At 44.4% G+C, this 19,534-nt stretch overlaps 1 protein-coding gene across 2 annotated transcripts; it reads right to left on the bottom strand.

The window, feature by feature from the left end:
* Positions 1–1,205: 1,205 nt before the first annotated feature.
* On the bottom strand, positions 1,206–19,054 carry blmh (bleomycin hydrolase). 2 transcript variants are annotated; one of them, XM_079165873.1, is made up of 12 exons: positions 18,920–19,054; positions 16,771–16,968; positions 15,812–15,921; positions 14,956–15,097; positions 14,660–14,748; positions 14,463–14,555; positions 6,985–7,140; positions 6,719–6,877; positions 6,547–6,614; positions 5,300–5,417; positions 4,973–5,039; positions 1,206–1,516 (listed from the first exon to the last, which is right to left on the bottom strand). In XM_079165873.1, the coding sequence occupies exons 1-12, from the start codon at positions 18,927–18,929 to the stop codon at positions 1,368–1,370; spliced, it is 1,359 nt and encodes a 452-aa protein (XP_079021999.1). In that variant the 5' UTR covers positions 18,930–19,054; the 3' UTR covers positions 1,206–1,367. The 2 variants fall into 2 exon arrangements, with proteins under 2 accessions (XP_079021999.1, XP_079022000.1); XM_079165874.1 differs by lacking the exon at positions 15,812–15,921.
* Between the last annotated feature and the right edge of the window lie 480 nt (positions 19,055–19,534).

Below are 19,534 nucleotides of genomic sequence, written 5' to 3'. Positions count from 1 at the left end.
CAGTTTCTGTAGAGAGTACATTTTTCAAAACTGCTTCACGATAATTCACAAAATCTCTGGCTTTGTCTTTGAATGCACTGAGAAGAGTGGCTCCAACCGTTATATGTCGGATGTGGAAACACCGGGAGAAAGTAGAAGAGGATATAACAAAAAACACGAGGCAAGCTGCAGATAAACTGGAATGCCAGAACAGGACCGAGAAGTTGAGAAACTAAGATGAAAAATTGCAGGTTGATGGGTAGGAGGACGTAGAAGTTATTACGGTAGGCTGCATCACATGTTTTTAGGATTACTCTAATGCCGATATGTCTCCGTACACAGCGCAATCTGACAGGAAAGATGCGTCATTGAAATTGCAGTAAAATAACGCCTCTTCACCTCTAGATTTTGCTGAATTCACACTAAAAGCTATCCCATCCAAGCTCTCCCTTCTACATTAGGCCAGTGATGCTGAATGCTCTCAACAACAACGCTGCAGAAGGTGAACAGTAAGAACTTAGCTGACAGACCAACTGCTGGGAGGTCAGAGGTCGTCCCTACCTTGACAGGAGTGTTTTATTAAAGCAGGAAGAGTTGGAACGTCGCTGAGAAGTGATTACAGAGGCTGGGCAGGAAGTGCTTGGAAAACTAAGCCGTTCTCTGTAGAAAATGAGCAAGTATTGTTGAAGTGTACAGTGTGACCCTTTCCTGCTTTTAATATTAGATGGTAGATACAGGCAAAAAATAATACATATACACATACACACCTATGCTACCTTTCTGGTTTGAATGGTGTTTGTAGAGAGAGGATGTTATGGTACGATGGCGTGTTATTGGAAATTCTGCAAGTGTTATTCCAAGCACAGTAAATCACTGCTGTTTTGCAAAGTGTCCAAGAGGGGAAAGAGACTCAGTGAAAAACACGACCATTGATGTCATATAAAAATATGTTTAAAACTCTGGAGCACACAGGAGTGTAAGTGAAATTACACAGCAGTGATTCCTGCTTTTTACAGTGCTAGTGAGTATATAACTATTAAATATTCTGCTTGTTTGTGAAGCTGCCTTTTCTCAAAATGAAAAAGTGTTTATGATGCAATAAACCCACCTTTTAAAAACGCTGTGGCCCAGATTCAGAGCCTTATACCATCGCAAAAATAAATAAATGTGGCAGTGTAAACCTCCACTGTCTGGCAGAAACAAAGGCAGACAAAAGACACAGGCAGTCCGGTAAAAAAGAAAACAAAATCTTTATTATTTTGTCTAGAAGATCAGGCTGTTTTGGAAGGGGAGGGGGGGAGGGAGAGTATTGGAGAGGTAAAAGCAGCCGATGAATAGGGCGGAGTCAAATAGACCAGAGGTTGGGGCTAAAACCTGGATTTCTGTAGTTATGCCAGGGCTCCCATGGGGTCCCAGGCAGGAAGCACAACGGGCTCCTGTTGCATCACGTCCAGGACATCAGCTGAGAGGTACTTCTTGTCTACCACCACCTCGTACACATATTCGGAGAACCAATCGTCCGTCATGATCAAGTAACCTACAGAGAAAGACAGGGAAGACAACCAATCAGTCGGTTTTCACCTAAAACGATGGCAGTCAAGCGGAGAACTGGGGTTAAATCAGTCTAAATAAACAACGCTACGAATGTTCCTTTGTTATAAAGATTTTTACAATTCATAATAAAGTGGTGCTCCTCTAAAATTTGAACAGAATTTTCTCAGATGCTAGTTATTTTCCTCCACAAGTGAGAGCGGTCCAGCCTTTAAATATCAGGATTTGAGAGGAAAAAAGGCCAAAGTCGATCCCGTCAGAGAGCCTCAATCACGACACATCGTGTCACTAATTAAGCCGATTACTGTTACTCCGCTTTCACTGAAAGGGAAGGAGTGCTGCTGAGAACAGAATGGTCGAACACACTTTTGTCTATGCACACGCGTTTGAATTGCTTACAAGTGGCTCTTTATCACCGAACTCTATTGTTACAACGGGCAGAAGGGTGGAGGACCCTTCCCCGGCCTGCAGCGCAGTCTGCATTCGACACTTCTGCTATCACCTCTGCACGCCCCCCCCTGATAAAACGAAACAATGGCCGTCTCTGTCTCCCTCAGCGTGTGTGTGTGCAGTCAGAAAAGGTCAACGTGGCCAAATCTGGGTGGTTATGAAAGCCAACCTTGAACTTACACTGACAGAAAGCATGTTGGGATAACCTAAACCCATTTTTCCCCGGGAGGACGTAGCCCCATGCTGAAATGATTAATTTAAATGAAAAGATCTCAGTCTTCTACTTAGATAACAAAAGACTCAGATTTGGTCCTGAACCGACACGTACGGGAAGCAACCAGAGCTTCGAGTGAATCAAAATAACTTATTATTATTTATTTTGTTCTCCTCTTCCTCTCCTCGTGTGTTCAGAGTTGAGCAAACGAGAGCATCCCTGCTACTGTCGAGTTGACTTATCAAAGACGTCAAGGGTGACCGCAGGAACGTGCCACAGATCAAAACAATGTATCGGGGGATGGCGTCTCTGTTGTGTATATGTGTGTTCTTCCAAGTACGCAGATCTTCGATGGCACGTTGCCTGGTTCTCACTGTGGTATCCGTGTGTGTTGATGTGAGCTTCCTGGAACCCGCGTGTTGGGTGGCATGGTGGTGTGTGTGTGTGTGTGTGTGTGTGTGTGTGAATGTTGGGTGTTTTTTATTTGTTTTTAGGGATAGGCTGACTGTCCCGTCTCAGAACAGATGGATGTACTGTAAGCGAGAAGAATGTGGAGCAGCCATCTTGCTTTCCAACTTGAGCAGCAATCCACATCCCATGATGATCACCGGCCGACATGAACCGTGGTTTGGTCGTATCAAAAACACACTCGTTTGAGAAGAGGTTGGCTGGGCCGATGATTAGAGCACAAGATGCAGCTGTGAAATAATTTCAGACCACAGAAAAGGCATTTTTCACGTCATAGATACTGAAATGGGTCCTTTAAATGAGGAGGGGGGACGGATATGCAACTGTGGTTTGGGTGCAAAACAATGGCAATGGATTAGAAGCATACGGTAAAGCTAATGACGCTTCTCTTCCCAAGAATCTGTTCTGTGCGCTACAAAGGAAACCCTTCCGTCCACATTAACGTCATCTTCTTGTATTTACTCAACAATAGAATCACATTCGTGGAAAATCGTGGTGTCTCTCTCTCTCTGCGTCAAACTCGTTCACAGCTCAAGCGAAACTCTCGTGACGAATGTTAAGGTGTCCGCCTCAGGGTCGAGTCCCGTCAAAGTGAAAATAAAAACCTCGGAGCGTGAAGCCAAGCATCTGTCTGAAGCGGTGTAAAAGTACGAGCTGTGTAAAATGGAGGAAACAGAAAGTTAAACCTCTCGTGAGAAACTCTTTTGGGGTCAGGGAGAATATGAAAAGGCCTGAAGGGAGACGTTAAGCCTTTAAAACTCTTAGAAGCACACTCCACTCTCTCCCTCTTCTTCCAATTTCTCCTTTGTCATCTTTCCAAAATCATCTCCACATCTACTTGCAGTTTATTTTTCCTAATTTCAAACGGATTTGACCTGCACTACGCCGCAATTTCTGTCTCAGCTCTCTCCTGCATGCTTTCCTCTTCTTTTCTCCACTTGTGCCGGTATTTTCCCCCAAGACTTTGCCAAACAAACAAAGCCCCCGGATTCCCCCTCGTGAACTCCACATCTCGAACTCTTGTTCTCAAGCACTTTATTAATTTGGCTTTTGGACCGAGCTGAGGGCCCTGGCCCGCCATATCTGCCGGTGTTTATGGAATAAGATATGCGTAAAATACATTTGATTTGACCGAGGGGTTTTCCCATCACTACGGTTTGCGGGTTCAAGCAAATATTGTGAGGAGTATGTGTGTGTCTCTCTCTCTCTCTCTGTGTATATGCTGCACTGTATGTGTGTGTTGCCACACGATGCATGACTGACCTGAAATACTCTCCTATAATTTGCAGTGGAATGTGGAGCCCAGAGGCAGAGGGTCAGAGGAAGATGAGGAACAAGAGATGAAAGGATAGACGGTAAAGTCTGGGGCAGTGATGTGAACGACCTGCTGTGTTGTGGTGCAAAACCCGCCTTACTTACCTAATGACAACACCCCCCCCCCCCCCCCCCCCCCCCCCCGATGCAGCAAAATCACTTACTGGTAAGTTTGTCAAATTCATTTTAAATTTGTGGTTTTCAAAAACCAAAACAACTCAGTTAGCTGACCACTAAAAAATAAAATCTGGTTCAAAAGTTCCCAGTAAAAAAAAAAAGAAGGCATTTTGCAACAACAAGTCTTACGTCAGTGTTGTATCTTAGAGTTATACTCTAATGCTCGTTCACACACGCATATCAAACAGAGACATTTCACGGCACGGCATAATCAATTCATTGGAGTTCTGAGCAGTCACCATGTCATCAAGCCACCATAAGCCCATAAAACCAGACATTTTGAGGAATTTCGCTGTGCTACTTTCTGACCTCGCGGATTAGCTCATTCTGAAACTACGTTTATGCAACTTGACCCAGAAGCATTGAGCTCGTAGAACACAATGAGGGCCGCTGTGTGTGTGTGTGTGTGTGTGTGTGTGTGTGTGTGTGTGTGTGTCTGAGTCTGAGTCTTTATGAAACAGGACACAGCCAATTACAAGTTCATAAGGCAGCAGCTCAGTCTAATCCCGCTCTTAATTCAATAGACACAAACAGGAAGATGATGATTTATCACGAGACACCGCGGTGTGAGAAAGATGTGAAAGAGAGACGGGGAGGAAGGAGGAGGTGAAAGCATGAATGTGATTCCGGGACTAGATCCAGGTACAAGTTTCAGAAGGTTTCAGAAGTCACTGCTACATCTCTGCGACTAGACAATGATCCGGTTGAAATATACTTTGCTGGCAATTCATTAAAGTTTAAATCTAAAGAAAAGAAAAACATCCTAGAGGACTGAAAGTACGAGTTGTGTAATAATGCGTCATGTGTCTCTCAGCTTACCTTTGTTCCCACGGTCGTCGCCCCAGGAGTTTTCCACCCTCCACTTCTCAAAGCCTTCTTTCCCATCCTGAGAGAGACAGAGAGTAGACGATGGGTAGATAAGAGTGAGAAGCTGGAGCAAAGAAAGTGTCCTAACAGCTGGGGTTACTTGGGGGGGGGGGGGGGAAGAATTGCAGCCGATTAAAGCAGCGTAAACACGCAGCGAGGCTTTGATGCAATAAAATCTGGATGTGTGTATTCCTGCCGGTCTGCTTGTATACGTGCTGTATGTTTGCAGGAGTTTACCGAGCAGCCACCCGCCGGTGCTGCGTGTTTGTGTGAGCGTACCTTGTCCGTGACAGCAGTGAGGATCATAGCGTGGGTCATGAGGGAGTCTCCGAATATCAGCCGCTCTGTTTTAGAGAGGTTCTTCACTGACACTCCGAACACGAGCTCATGGTTGAACCTGTGCGCACACACACACACAAATCACATTTCAGTACCTCCTACCTCTCCTACTAGCCCCTTGATTTCACCCACACACTGATCACTTCAAGAGAAAAGGTTAATGTTTTGATAGCTTCGTGGGTTCCGTTAACCTCATTCCAATTATGATCTACCGGCGCAAGAAAAGATCCGAGTGAAAGATGAGCTTCAGCAGAGACGGTAGCCTCAGCGGGCACATTTAACCCCGGCGCCAGCAACTCAGAAACAGATGCCGCTGCACCTGAAGGGCAACGATAAGCAACTCTTCCCCTGTGGAGAGAGTCGCACCTCGTGAGGGCGGACCGGGTCTGCTCTGGGTCGTGTGAACCCTGCAGTCGTGGCACAGAGACTGCAGGGTTCAACAGTGACCGACAGGAGTGGGCCAATTCACTGGTGGAATTGATTTTAAGACAGTTGCTTTACATTTAGATGGGTGTTGGGTGTCCAGCTGTCTCAAGCGTTTCAGAGTTGAAAGGTTCAGTGTAGTGACAGCGGCGCAAAACACTGAATATTGTGTGTGATGTTGTTGTAACACAGGGTTTTAAAGCATAACTTCCAAAAATTTTACTGCATTCCCAGGCTTACAAACAAATTATGGAACTAAAGCCATGTTCGTCACGCTAAATGCCTTGCTTCTAAAATCTGGGGCAAAGGAGCAGAAGACTTGATTCAAATATCTCTGCAAACTTGAGTGCAGATCTCGGCTAAATGTGTCTGCAACAACGTATTGTGTATTGACGTAATACAAACCACGATTGGCTAAACCCCCGGCTAGACACCAATGGGCTGTAAGGCATCTTGAAACATCATAGAGTGTATAGAAGAAGGGAAACGCACCTAATTCAAACTCAAAAACAAGCGGTGATGTATGCAGAACACCGGCACAAAGTCGTCGTATAATATATTTAATACAATCTTTCCAAAAACAAACTCAAAAGGGAGAAATCGTGACGCATGAAGCCATAACTGGGCTACCAACGTTTGATGCAGTTTGCTGGAGAAGAATGCGAGTTTAGCCATGGACAGACACACACACACACACACTCACTCACGGACGCACCCATACAAGCACTCCCACCAGAGATAATCACATGACTCATTATACTCACACGTTCATGTCGTTAATGCCCAGCTTGCCGTGGAAATGTTTCCCGACATCACAACCGAACCACACCGCCTAAGAGGAAAAAGAGCAGCCGTTTGCACATTTATGAAGTTCAAACGTACCGACACCCTCAGACCGACTGCGTCCACATTTATGCCCGTTTGCCCCGACCCTACCTCCCCCTCCTTGATGGAATCAGCCGCAGCCTTTTTAAGCAGCTGGATGGCCTGGTTGTTGTACAGCGTGGTGCGGCCACCGACCATGTTACCGAGGAACTCCACGCTGTACAGCTTCCCGTAAGGGTTCTGGGGTCGGGGGTCGTTCACGAGGCAGACCTGAGGATTAGAGAGTGAACACATGGGGTCAGAAACAGTGCAACTGCCCATAGGGAGCCAGAAATAGTGACACGGCCTATATCTGATGTGTTTTATGGGTCGCTTACTTTGTCCTGAATGTTGTATAGAGGTTTGACGTGCTCCTTGTAGAACTCCTGCGGGGTGAGGGGTCCCATGCGATGGAAGTTCTTGTCCTTGTCCCTGTACTCCCAGCAGATGGTCTCAGGGGGGCTGCCTAGACAAACGCTGGCCACCCGGAACACCTGCAGAGCACACATGCTGAACATCAAACTCTAATCTGTGTTCAACTCGTATCTAAAAAGGAACACTTCCACACAAAATGACATAATTAGACTATCAACTGCCTCTAGGGAGAGTGCTGGAGATGTTTCTACATTTCATTGCCAGCTCATATTCTTAATGTGTGCTCATCCAACCTCTCAAACCCATGTCTGTCCTTGCATACACTCATCCATCAGTGCCTGGGCCTTCCCTCCATCTCTTCTCATATCCCCCTACTTCCCCATTTGCACCATACACTCTCTCCCCTCCCCCTCCTCCTCCTCCCACCATGTGTGTCGTCCTGCGGTGCTGGAGTTCAGACTGAGTTCCTGTGGGCTAAATCGGGTTGTTTGGACTGGGCCGTCTGTCAATCTTCTAACCTCCGATATGGTTATCTTAGGAATTTCCCCCTTTTTTTTTGCTTTTTCACCTCTCCTGTCCTCTGCGCTCCCCTCCCAGGACCCGGCAGATGCTTTTCCTATCACGTACGATTAAAAAGCGGCTGGGAAATTAGGATGCGACGCAGTCCATTGTTGGCGGTAGATAACGTGTACGACGGCGAGTATTGTTCCGTTGAATGCTGATAAATCCCACTCTGTGGGTGTCACAAAGGACACAGTTCCAATAGATTTTAAACACTATTTTTATTGACTTCTACTTCTGATTTCCAGACAAATCAAACTTCTGTCTAGCTGAATATGGAGCTGACGGGGGGGATTATTTTTGGCTCGGCCTGGAGAAATAGCAGCCATGGCAGCAGTTTCCCGTGCTTAGTCAACACATATTAAACACCCTTACATAAAGATGACATTCTTGCTCTCGGGTTAGTAGACACTGAGCCCACTGAGCCCACCGTCCTCACCCCAAACATACTCGCACTGAGACAAACACACAGAAATGCATAAATTCAGGCCTTGGCTTGCACAAACAAACAATCCCCCTCGTCATCACAGAAACGCGTAAAGTCAGAAGTACAGACGCACAGAAAAATACACACATGCACAGAGTCAACAAAGGCATCTGTTCAACGCCCCCCCTTTGTTTAGACTGCCCTGTGGGCAGGATGACATGCCCCGGTGTCCATCCTCTTGTCTGGTCTGTGTTTGCCCAGATGCCCTCGGCACCTCAACGAGACATCTCCGTTACCCCTCGACCCCCCCCCCCCGCCCTTTTCTTTTGATTCCTCCTTTTCTGTCTTTTTCTTCCAAGAACAACTCTCCCTGGTAACTTCAAACCTTTCCACTCACTTTACAATTCGTCTTTCAGACGCCCTGAGACGCCCTGTAAGCGTCACTCTTAATGCCAGTTCAGCCTCGCACCCACTCATCCGGCCCTGTGCAAGGCGAATGATGGAGGTGTGAGGGGAAAGGCTGACCTCAGTCAAGAGAATAAACAGCCACAGCGACAGTCGAGCAGGATCAATATTGAAACACCTGCAGCCTCAATGACAGATATGTTTGAGTGACTGAGAGGAAGACGGAGAGAGGGAGGCTGACAAAACAGTCAAATAGAAAAAAAGGATAACTTACTGAAAGTTTCTCACCACATTTATTTGAACTATAAATAACTTTAAATTCACACACAATAACGTCCACAAAGCACTGGCAGCGTTAAAAAGAATACGGATCAAACTTTTAATCAGTAACGGTATCACGGGTGCATTTTCAACAAAGATTTTACAAATGATTTGAGCCCAAGGCCTCAGGGTCGACTTCTTCATCACGTCAACCACGTTACTCACTAAGTCGACTCGTGTTTTGAACTGCAGCTTGAAAAAATTCATGTAACGTAGCATTCAAACTGTTAACAGGTTTCAGGAACCAGCCGTTATGAGGGTCTGTTAACAGGCAGCTTTCTCTTCAACTCATCAGTCTATAGCAGAGGCTCCGCCTCCGCTCACTTTCAATTGTGTGACATGTCGAGTTTGCGTGTCTCGCTGTAAACAATAAGCCGACTGACTGCACACCATTGGGGCTAACCGCGGCTAACGTTTGATAGCATCTGTGCTCCAGTGTGGACCGGCTGGCATCCCCCCTCCGCATGCTGATTTGTTTTACGCGACCCAAACAAACCAATCACCTGGAGTCAAGAGTGAGCCCAACACACTCAGTAAGCAGGACAAACTAACATACCAGGATGTAAAGAGGTACCCTTAAGCAAGGCAGTCCAGGTTACAAGATCTTGGCCTTCCCTTCTCTGCTGGACTAGATGTGTGGTCCGCTTTGCTTGTGAACAGTGCTGCAGGCTGTTTGGCCCTGACGTACACTTCTTCTTGGTCCAGTGCAGCAATATGTGCACCTGTGCCGACTACACAGTTTCACTAATAAAGATTTAATACCGGAATTAAGTGCTAAATAATGTCTTCCACCGGATCAGTCGTTGAAATGAAGTGGATTAAATGGACCCTTGTATTTTGTACCGTTAGCATATAAATGATTTACAAATTAAATTAGAGCAACGCACGTTTAATGAAATTCATTTTAATAAAATAATTGTAACACTTAACGCAACTGTCTAAAGCAGGCTCTCAACCAGTTCAAGCCAAATTAAAAAGGAAAAACCTGCGCCTCGTTGCTGCTCTGAGGTGAATGTATTACCATTGTCTAGAAGCTGGACTTGTGAGTGTAAGCAAATGACACCATGCAAACAGTTTGGATAAAAATGAGCGAAGGTTTTGATTAAACCTCCGTGTTTTGTAAACATGCAACACATGTGGTCAGTGTTAAATTCTAACAATGGTGCACACAGAAAATGCAAGAAATGCGAGCGGACATCTCTGGCTAGTGGTCGCAGTCCCCTAACAATGACAAATCGGCAGGAACCCACCCACATCGAACAACAAATCAACTGAGTCAATAGCCGGCAGCGCCGACTCTCGGAGCAGCAGGCAGGAAAAGTTCCTCTCTGATTTGACAGCCGTCTCATAAATTAAGACTTGTCTCAAGAATCACTCTCATTCAGAGCCAAGACCCGAGTCACACATGGTGTTTCTGATTCCATGACGCAATGGAGCACGGAAGGGCTACAGTCGTGGCGTGAGGGATACCATCTGTGTGTGTTCTGGTAACTGTACGTGCATGTACAGTGAATGTCCCTGTGTGCGTGCGTGCGTGCGTGCGTGTGTGTGTGTGTTGCCTACGTGTCTCTGTATGTGAGAGTAGAGGAGCAAGGATACACAGCAGATACAGCATGAAAGAGAAAGGCTGATCCTCTCTGCCTCAATAATGCAGCGTGTGGACACCGTCTTCCTAACAGCCTCTATGAAGACAAACGATGCATGAGATCACTTCCTTGTTCTTAGCATGGGCGCATCTTAAAGTGGCTACCGCAGAGGTTTTTCCAGATACATGTGACGCAAAAACAATAAGACACTTGACACGAAAAAGGGATCCAGTTAAATCAAGCGCACCCTGGGTAGAGTAAGTGGAAGCAGAGACGTTGACCCCGGTTGCCTGTCAGGGGAGTGTGTGTGTGTGTGTGTGTGTGTGGGGGGGCCGGCGTGACGAAGACCAGTGCACAATCAGAGCCGCCACGTGGGGAGGGTGGACAGCATCACCTCCACACACGCCAAAGTGGGACTGACACGCCACCCGTGATCGGAAAGAAACACGCGGAGATGCAACTCCAGGTGAACACGAGGAGGAGTCCAAGAAAAGAAAACCCAGTAAGCGTACAACCAGGCACACACGGGGCCTGCATGTCCAACGCGTGCCATTGACATACCTGTGAAATTGTTACCATTGTTAGTTTGTCAACCTGATGCTGTGATACCAATACATGCCGAAATGCCAACAAATGCATCACCCGACACCATCGGTGATTGTCTGCGTGGCCTGATAAGATGTCAGTCGCCTCAAGTTTATTACATCCTCCCTAATTTACACAGATAATATTGAAGCAGCAGTGCTCTCCACGCTGGAAGCTAATCAAACGAGAACCATTCGTCATGCCAGCGTACAGTCGGTGTAAATAAAGAATTATGTCATTCCAGAACAATTCTCATTTATTTTCATTAAAGTGTTTCCATTAGTAAGTTACGTTAATTTGATGGCATGATTTTAAAAGTTCTGCTGGTGCGGTGACGATGTGAAATTCCTATTTTCACATCGAGTATACAGGAGGATCATGCTGTCGGTCGTGTGTGTGTGTGTGTGTCTGTGAGTGAGTTGTGCATCTCTGTGTCTGTCCACGGCGAACCCCGCATTCTGCTGCAGAAAACGACATCATATTTTGGTTGCCCAGTTAAGGCTGCATGCTGAAGGACTTCTCGTGGTTGCGGTGACTCACACTTTCTCAAAAACACCGTTTATTGCCCGTTTTATACTTCGATTGACTGCATGCTGACTCCTCACTCGCTACTCTTAACAGAACAACCGGTACACACACTGCCGTGCATCGCCGCAACTCAGCCGCTGCTAAGTGAGCAGACAGCTTGGTGAGTTTACTTTTGGTTTTGGCAAGAAGTGCATTTTATGACGACTTCGAGCGGATTGCTTGTATATATCGCAGCTTATTTTTAGGTTGGAGTTAAGTGTGACTTAAGACGCTTTTCTGCCCATTGGTTGCTTACATCACTGGTTGTTAGTTGGCTCACTGTTATTGTTTTGGAACCAGTGCACATATTGCTGACTGGTAAAATAGCTTATTTTGTCTGAAAACCCCCCCAAAAAAGTCAAAAGATATTACATTTATAGGAATATTCATGAAAAACTCAATAAATTATTATTTTCTCTTGATTAAATAATCAATTGAGAGACTAATCATATAAACACAATGTATCACAGTACTACAATGTGTCGAGTTGTCCTAAGTGACATTTGCTTGATTTGGTGCAACTGTGATGCTTCCTGCAGATGAATGTTGACACTTGTGTGAATCCTCATATATATATATATATATATATATATAAAAAACACACCCACATATATATTGGCCATAACTTACATGTTGATCACGATATATTTCTTGCCAATTTTTAAATACAGCAAAGCTGACAAACATATTGTGCATATTTAATTGAATCCTTGAAATTACTACTGGGGTCATAACTTGAACAAAAACACAGAAAGATGATTTCAAAAATTGGGATTTGAAAATATAAAAACAAATAAACGGGATTTGATTTCAGATTTAACTCTTTGTCCTGAGGTGGGCGAGTGTTAATCTTTAGAATGACGCTGGTCAAACGTACTCGAGACAATACCCGTGGGCAGTTTGGCTCCCTTTACGTCAGCCGTTCCTCTGACATGACCGTATGCTCCATCACCACCGGCCGTGATGGAGCGGTGTTTCGCAAAACAAACCACTTCCAGGTGGACAAACAAACACACTGAGAACCCTCCGCGCCCCTCCAGCCCTGCCGTGCAGTGGGAGCAGTCGTTACTGTTGCACAACATATATTCGTGTGTGTGTGGTCATGGCTGGGCATCCACAGAGGCGCTGTGAGATACAGGCGACTGTTTAAACAAGTAACCAGCCAGCAGCACAATGCAACCAAACAGCTGACAATACAGGCGGCATAACCAAACCCCTGTTCCGTGTGCAATCGGCTCAATGGGAGGCTGATTGACTGACTGACTGGCCGCTCAAACGTTGACCCTCAGACACACACACACACTCACACACAGGAAGCGTAAACAAACCCTCTTATGCATACACACCTACACAGTGTAACAAGCCACAAAAACACACGACCGCATTTCACTGCACACACACACAAACATGGACACAATAACTGGTGTTACGTTCGTCACGTGTGTGAAAGAGTTTCTTTACATGTGCCTGTTCACCTTTTATTGAATTTGTCTTCACTGTCCAGCGTCAGATACTCTGTGGACTGTTTCATAATCAGGATCGCTATCTTCAGCTTTGTGACATCTTTTACACACTCTGTAGTCCAGAAATGACACGCATACATTCACATCTGTATGTGTATGTACACATATTAAAAGGGTATAATAAATCATACTACACTGCAGACTCAGGTGGGTATTTTGCAGGTTCTGTTATGGGAAAAACTAACTACAGCCTTGGAAGCAAGACAGTAAATGGACCTGCAGTAAATGTTTGGTTCTATATCAAGCATATAGAAGAATAAGGTCTCCCTGTACTGCACGCGTCAGTTCAAATGCAATAGTTTGCACGTCTATGCACCTGTACGTTTAATTAAGTCAGTCCGGTATTAAATCCTAGTGACACTGTGTGAATAATTGATTGTTAAAGCTTCTTAATTATAAAGAAAACTGCTTAAATGTAACCCTCTTATTTGGATCCTATCAGATGTCAATGTTGAACAAAGCATCACTACATAACTATTTGATGCATCCCTTGAAATAAAGAGACCCGTCACCCTAACTCTAAACCCAAAACACTGATTACACGTAGAGGCCAAATCCCAACGTCCACACTCTCTGAGCTGTTCCTGTAAAGGATGTGAGGCCTCGCACACATTTTGAGCCCTTTATGCACACGTTCTGTAAGTCGGCATTTCTGCAGACTTAGCCTGAGGGAATTACCCACAAATCATAGGGTTGTGATGTTTAACACTGGTTTAGCAGGGGACGCCCGGAGGCGTAGTTTAAAACAAAGAGAACGGCATATGGGTCAATTACATTTACACAGAACATGAAATCAGAGGAATGCATGTGTAGAGTACTACACACCTGGTTCATTCATCAAGCATTTCTGTTAATATTGCTTCTTGTAGTTTGAAATACGTCCCTGAGGGTTCAGCGCTAAAGGCTTGGGACATTGGGATCAGGCTGCAGACTGATTTTTAGGTATCCCTTCCAACTGGCTCCATGTTGCTGCTGTCAGTTATTTAACAGCACCCTCTTCTGGTAAAAAAGGACCAATGTACAATCTATTGCAATGCAATACAGCAGCTCTGCCATAACATCTGTATATACCATGTTTTCGTTCTCATTTTTTTCATTGTCAAACAAATACAATTATATTTGTATTACTGAGGCCACAGTTAAAGGGGACTTTTACTGGACTACATTACACTGAGAGCAGACTTCAGTTTTTAATGTTAAACATTATAAAAACATCTGTACTTTGTCCTAACCAGAGTCAACCAGTACTTTCTTATTTTGTGAATGGAGCTGTACACAGTAGTAACAGACACGGGGTCTGCGTTTGTGGGCCCTGATAGTTCCTGAACATTTGGAAAGAAAACCACAGAACCTGAAACTAAATTTAGTTCCTCCAGTCAAAGACGGATTATGTTCCTCAATGAATACGTTGAATACTTGGGAATCTTCCTACACTACAACAGTTGCATGTGCTCTTTGAGTCTCACCTCCTCTATCATGGTGTCCATAGCATCAGACAGTTCCGCTTTAGTGGCATCACTGGCCACCATGTTCCTCAGTCTTAGGCAGTATTCTCTCAGCTGCAACACAAAGACAAAAGCATCAGCACTGCCTCACCAATTACGTGACTCACTGGTATGCGAGCTTGATTACTTTGAACAAAAGGAAAAATGCGTAAACACACCTTGTGATTAAGGATGTCATTCATTCTGCGCGAGGCCTCCGAGCTGTGGGACTCTGGAAAGCATTTCTTTGGAATCACGCCGTACTTTTCTGAACACAAGGCAAAACAAAACAAAACGTAAAACAATACTCCAGTCAAATAACTCTAATGTTCCACCAGTGGGTATCTTTCTGTAAGGAGATTTACATTTAGAGTTAGTACAGTTCATCACCTAATTACTTATTGCACAAATCACACAGTCGAGTCAATCATTCAACGTGAAATTCTCGTGATTATGTGTCATGGGGAGAACTGACCGATGAGGTTGACCAGCATGTCCCACTGTCCTCCGTCATTGGTTGGATTGGAGAGCAGGAACTGGACCAGGCGTCCGTCCACTGGCTCCTTCCTCTGTGCCGTCTCCACACAGGCCTGGAGGTAGTAGTAGCAACGCTCAACCTGCAGAGAGAACAACAAAGACAGCCGGGACGGTGAGGGGCTGCACAATCTAACAATGTACTACATGCTACAAAGAAGTGTAGACTTGAACCGAGGACTTGAGACTCGACTAATGGACCAATTCAACCTCTAAGACTTGAAACATTCGAGCATCATGTTTTTACCAGCAGATAGAATAAGACAGTGTCAGGCAAGGCCTTGCAAAGCCATCAATTATTAGATCTACAATATGTAAAAGAACATTATTCACTAGAGATGCAGCGGTTGATGTTTCAGATTTCATTTCCATGCATGCTGCTCAGAGTAATTGCAGTGACCGGCTCGTCTGCTGACGGGGGTTTTCACAGCAGTAGAAAATAGATATTAGAGATCTGTTTAACTTCCTAAACACTAGCACTAAGCAGCTCATAATACATCATTAAAATACTAATGCCAAAGTTTCTTTTAATCAAAACAAGTATTTAAATATTACAATATAATCACGTATTCCCTAATCATTTGAAGTGTGTTTTTGTGAAAGCGAGGTGTCACTGTGACGTCAGCCCTGAAAGAGCACTGACCCACAACACACAAAAGAGGGTTTTATTTGGACAATGACTGTATAGTAGTCACACACTCACACACACACTGACAATTTGCTACAGTTAACACTTAGTGAATGCAATAAAAAAGATGAAAGAACTACTCCGTAAATCGACTGGTTCTACTTATTACCTTGTCCCAGAAAAAAAGATAGGACTGACTAAACTCAAACTCCTCTATGTTAAATTTCTTCATGAAGGGAAGTCGCATGACGTTGAGGCACGAGAAGATCCAACATCTCCCTATAAATAAAGGGAAGACAGAGAAAGACAGAAATACGTCACTGAGTATCCTGCGTTTGTACAGGTGGCAGCAACGCTACTGGCTCTCTTCATTGAGTCACAAACACACTTTGAACATTCACGTCTAAACCTTAAAAGGCTAGAGTCGCCTGTTCATTAGATTCATTCACTGAACAACAGGGCTGTGCCCGACAAAGATATTGCAATGATGGTTTAATGATTATTGCATAACCACTGTGTAATCATTGACCTTACACTATATCGCCCCAAACATAACGAGTGGTTCCAGGTGACCAGAGTCCACGCAGCAAAACAAGATTCCAGCCGGAAACAGCAGACTTAAAACATGTCATGTATTGTCTGTGCTAGATCTTAGCGTGAGCTTCACACAATAATGCAAACTGGAAAACAATCAGTGCTTTTACTGAGAAATCGATAATCCAGCTCGCAACTTGCAAATCAAATTTAAGGGAACCTCCAACGTCATGCAAACAGTGCAAACTCTGTTAAAAACTGTACAATATATCAAAAGTTAGAGCGTGCACATCCATCGTTTGTGATGGATGAGACATTGTAAGGGCACAAGTGAATGAAAATGTCTATTTGTCAATTGTGATCTATTTCAGAAATACATTCACTTCCCAGCGTGCGCTGAATAGCAGTTGTTTGAGCTATCTATTGTTGCAGTGAGGACTAAAATGTAAATTCACAAACTAGAACGTCTTAGGCATCTGTGTGTGATGACCCAAGAGCTCGGACATCCACTCAAACACACCTACGGATGCCTGTCTTTATCGTGTAAATGGTACACCGACAGCGTGAATGTTGCTAAACCACATCGTGTCCTACCTGAGTTTTTCTGGTTGGTGACGGGCTTGCCCTCTGTGGGGATAGAGTGCTGGAAGATGTGCACGGTATCCTGGACAGTCTGCCGGTGCAGACAAACCTCCAACGGGTCGATGCAGGTCGACACATTCTGGGCCAACAGGTAGCGCGGCTCAGCCCGCAGCCGCTTGAGGAAGGTGGACACCTTCTCCTGACTCAGACCTGACGGAGCAAGGAGGAGGAGAAGGATGGATGTGAACAGCAGAATGAACGGTAAAATATAATGACGAGCAGAAATAAAACTTGTACCAGGAAGACTTTCACAGCCAGACAGCTGACTGTAACTACGAGAAGGTATTTCCTATTGTCCTAATTCCCGTGACTCATCTGTGCACTTTAGGCATACACTTGCTTCCTCCTTAACATCTGATTTATGTGCACTCACATACTCGGATATCACGATAATGCCTGGAAAAATACCAGATCGATAGTCATAAACTAACAGCACATCATTTATTGACTAAGACAACTTACTGGCGCATGACTCCCCCACCATCCATATAGAGAATGGTCTATTAGGTATATTGAGCACAATAATGATTACAGCTCTGATAAAGAATAAAGGACAGACTTGGCACAAGACAATGACAAACATGGAAGTAGTGAAGAATGCTTTCTAGTAGCGCTGTAAGTGAGAGATAAGGGCTGGTATCACTCATCTGTGAGAGGAACACACTGGAGAGCTCGTCTAGTCCTGTTGGGACGGTGGAAGAATGTCACACTGCGACAGAACAAACTGCCAGTGGTGTGCGGTTCGTAATTCCATCAAATAAAAGTGCAGAGCAATTAAACATGGAGAGGGACATTGCCCAGTCATGCATGCCGCCTAGAGTTTGACCCCTCTCCCTCTCTCTCTCTCTCTCTCTCTCTCTCTCGGCTGCATTCTGTTGTTCTCCATCCACACAAATGGACCGACCGCCGCATGTTAGGACGGTGTCAGACTTCATTAACCGTCATAGCCCAGATCATCAGAAAATAAGCACAACCGGGGCCTTAAGGCAGGGAATATTTAGAGAGCAGGCCTGCATGGGGTCCTGTGTCGACATGACAGTTTTTCTTGTGGCGCAACAGTTGAATTTTTTGACACTGATGAGTATAGATAGAGAACGAAGGGGAAACAGTGAGACGGATCACTAACAAGACAAGAGTGCTAGCCAACAGCACTTTGCACAAACGTGACATATGAAAGGTGTGTGTGTGTGTGTGTGTTGAATAAAAGAATATTAAAGAGCCTAAGGGTGAGTTAGGCAGCTGGTCTGGCTGTTATCCAACATTTGGAGGCATGAATGCTGAGGACATATATCACAGTGGACTTTCTATGGAGAGGGGCTAAGCATAGGTATCACTGATCCATGAGCAGCTGGCATGAAGCCTAAAAGTTGAGGCTCAGAAGACAGATCAAAAAAAAAAATCACAGTCCAAAAATCAGACCATTTATGTAACTATTAAAAGGCATTTTTAATTCACACTTACATGACAATTAAATAGCTTTATGGAAGAGAACAAGTAGTTCACAGATGTCTTTTATATAACAATCTGACCTTTGACTGCCAATAAAAGTGAAACCTGAGGTTAGTGAGTGAGATCGAAACAATCCAAACTCAAATGCTTTGGCTTGACTTACAGCTTTATTAATTAACAGTATGACATATTGCCAGAGTAGGTTAATGCAGGTGAAAATCTACTGTATAAAGAATCTAAAATAAATCGTGAAGGTTACCACTTTAAATACTTTCTTTTGACAGCTTCTGGTATTTCCAATTCCATTCTTGCATGGCTAGCTACACGAGCTAACATTTCCGGCTCCTTTAAGCGGACACCAGCTTTTAAAAACTAGCGAGTTAAGGCGTGTTAACTTGTCTTTGTCTCTAGTCTGGATGTCGGTGCCTTGCTGGCGGCGTTATCGGCATTGAACTGAAAAAACTAACCCGAGTAAACGATGGCAAAGTCATGCTAGCAAGGCTGGGGCATGCTAACGCAACGGATGCTAACGTTAGCATGTTAGCTTCCTCAGCTGTCATCCTCTAACGTTAGCTGTCAATTACAGAGCTCGAGCTGAACGGCGAGGCAAACCGTCAGGACTGAGACGGAAGAAAGTAGCACCTCAACCTACCAGTTTCCATGTTTCTGTGGAGCTTGAGGAGCGTTGTCTGTTTTCCTGGAATGTCACCGGCTCTTTGTTTATCTCATTCACCGACAGTCAGCCAGTGTGATTACAGGGTGCGCTCGTTCGTGCACATGCGGCCGGTTGTGTCTCTGACGTGGCGCCTGGGTGGAGTTTACGGGTTCGAACAAGGCGCATGCACCACAAAACAAAAAAGCCAAATTAATGTAATTAATAATGCGATGAGCAACATTGGACACATTCAGTGTACACTTTCAACAAAGAATTTCACAAAAAACATGGAACAAAGTAATAGGCAACACATTCCACAATGGAAAAGAAAGCAAACATTTTGTTTTTTATTTTCTCATTTTATTCCTATTTTTCATTTTTGGTTTTACAAATTGTAGAAGAGATTATTTACATTAATAAACCTTGCTTGAAAATTAAAAATGAATGTTTTTTAAATAGTTTTTAACCTGTGGACAAGTGGAGTGTTTTTTTTTTAATAAAAAGACTTACAATCTACTTGTATTTATTAATTAATCAATTTTTGCGTGTTTTTTAATACTGTTTTGTACTTACATACATGTGCATGACACAACATAATAATATAGGCTACTT

This window comes from Pholis gunnellus (genome assembly GCF_910591455.1).
Source record: "Pholis gunnellus genome assembly, chromosome: 9".
NCBI lineage: Eukaryota > Metazoa > Chordata > Actinopteri > Perciformes > Pholidae > Pholis > Pholis gunnellus.
This window is presented reverse-complemented; position numbering and strand designations above follow the sequence as displayed.

Bases quoted from the DNA above. Each gene is read 5' to 3' on its own strand.
- blmh (XM_079165873.1), bottom strand. The intron at 7,141-14,462 runs GTGAGACTCAAA...TGTGCTCTGCAG, and splicing joins TGGACACCATGATAGAGGAG to GTGTTCCGGGTGGCCAGCGT. The intron at 6,878-6,984 runs GTAAGCGACCCA...TCTAATCCTCAG, and splicing joins TATACAACATTCAGGACAAA to GTCTGCCTCGTGAACGACCC.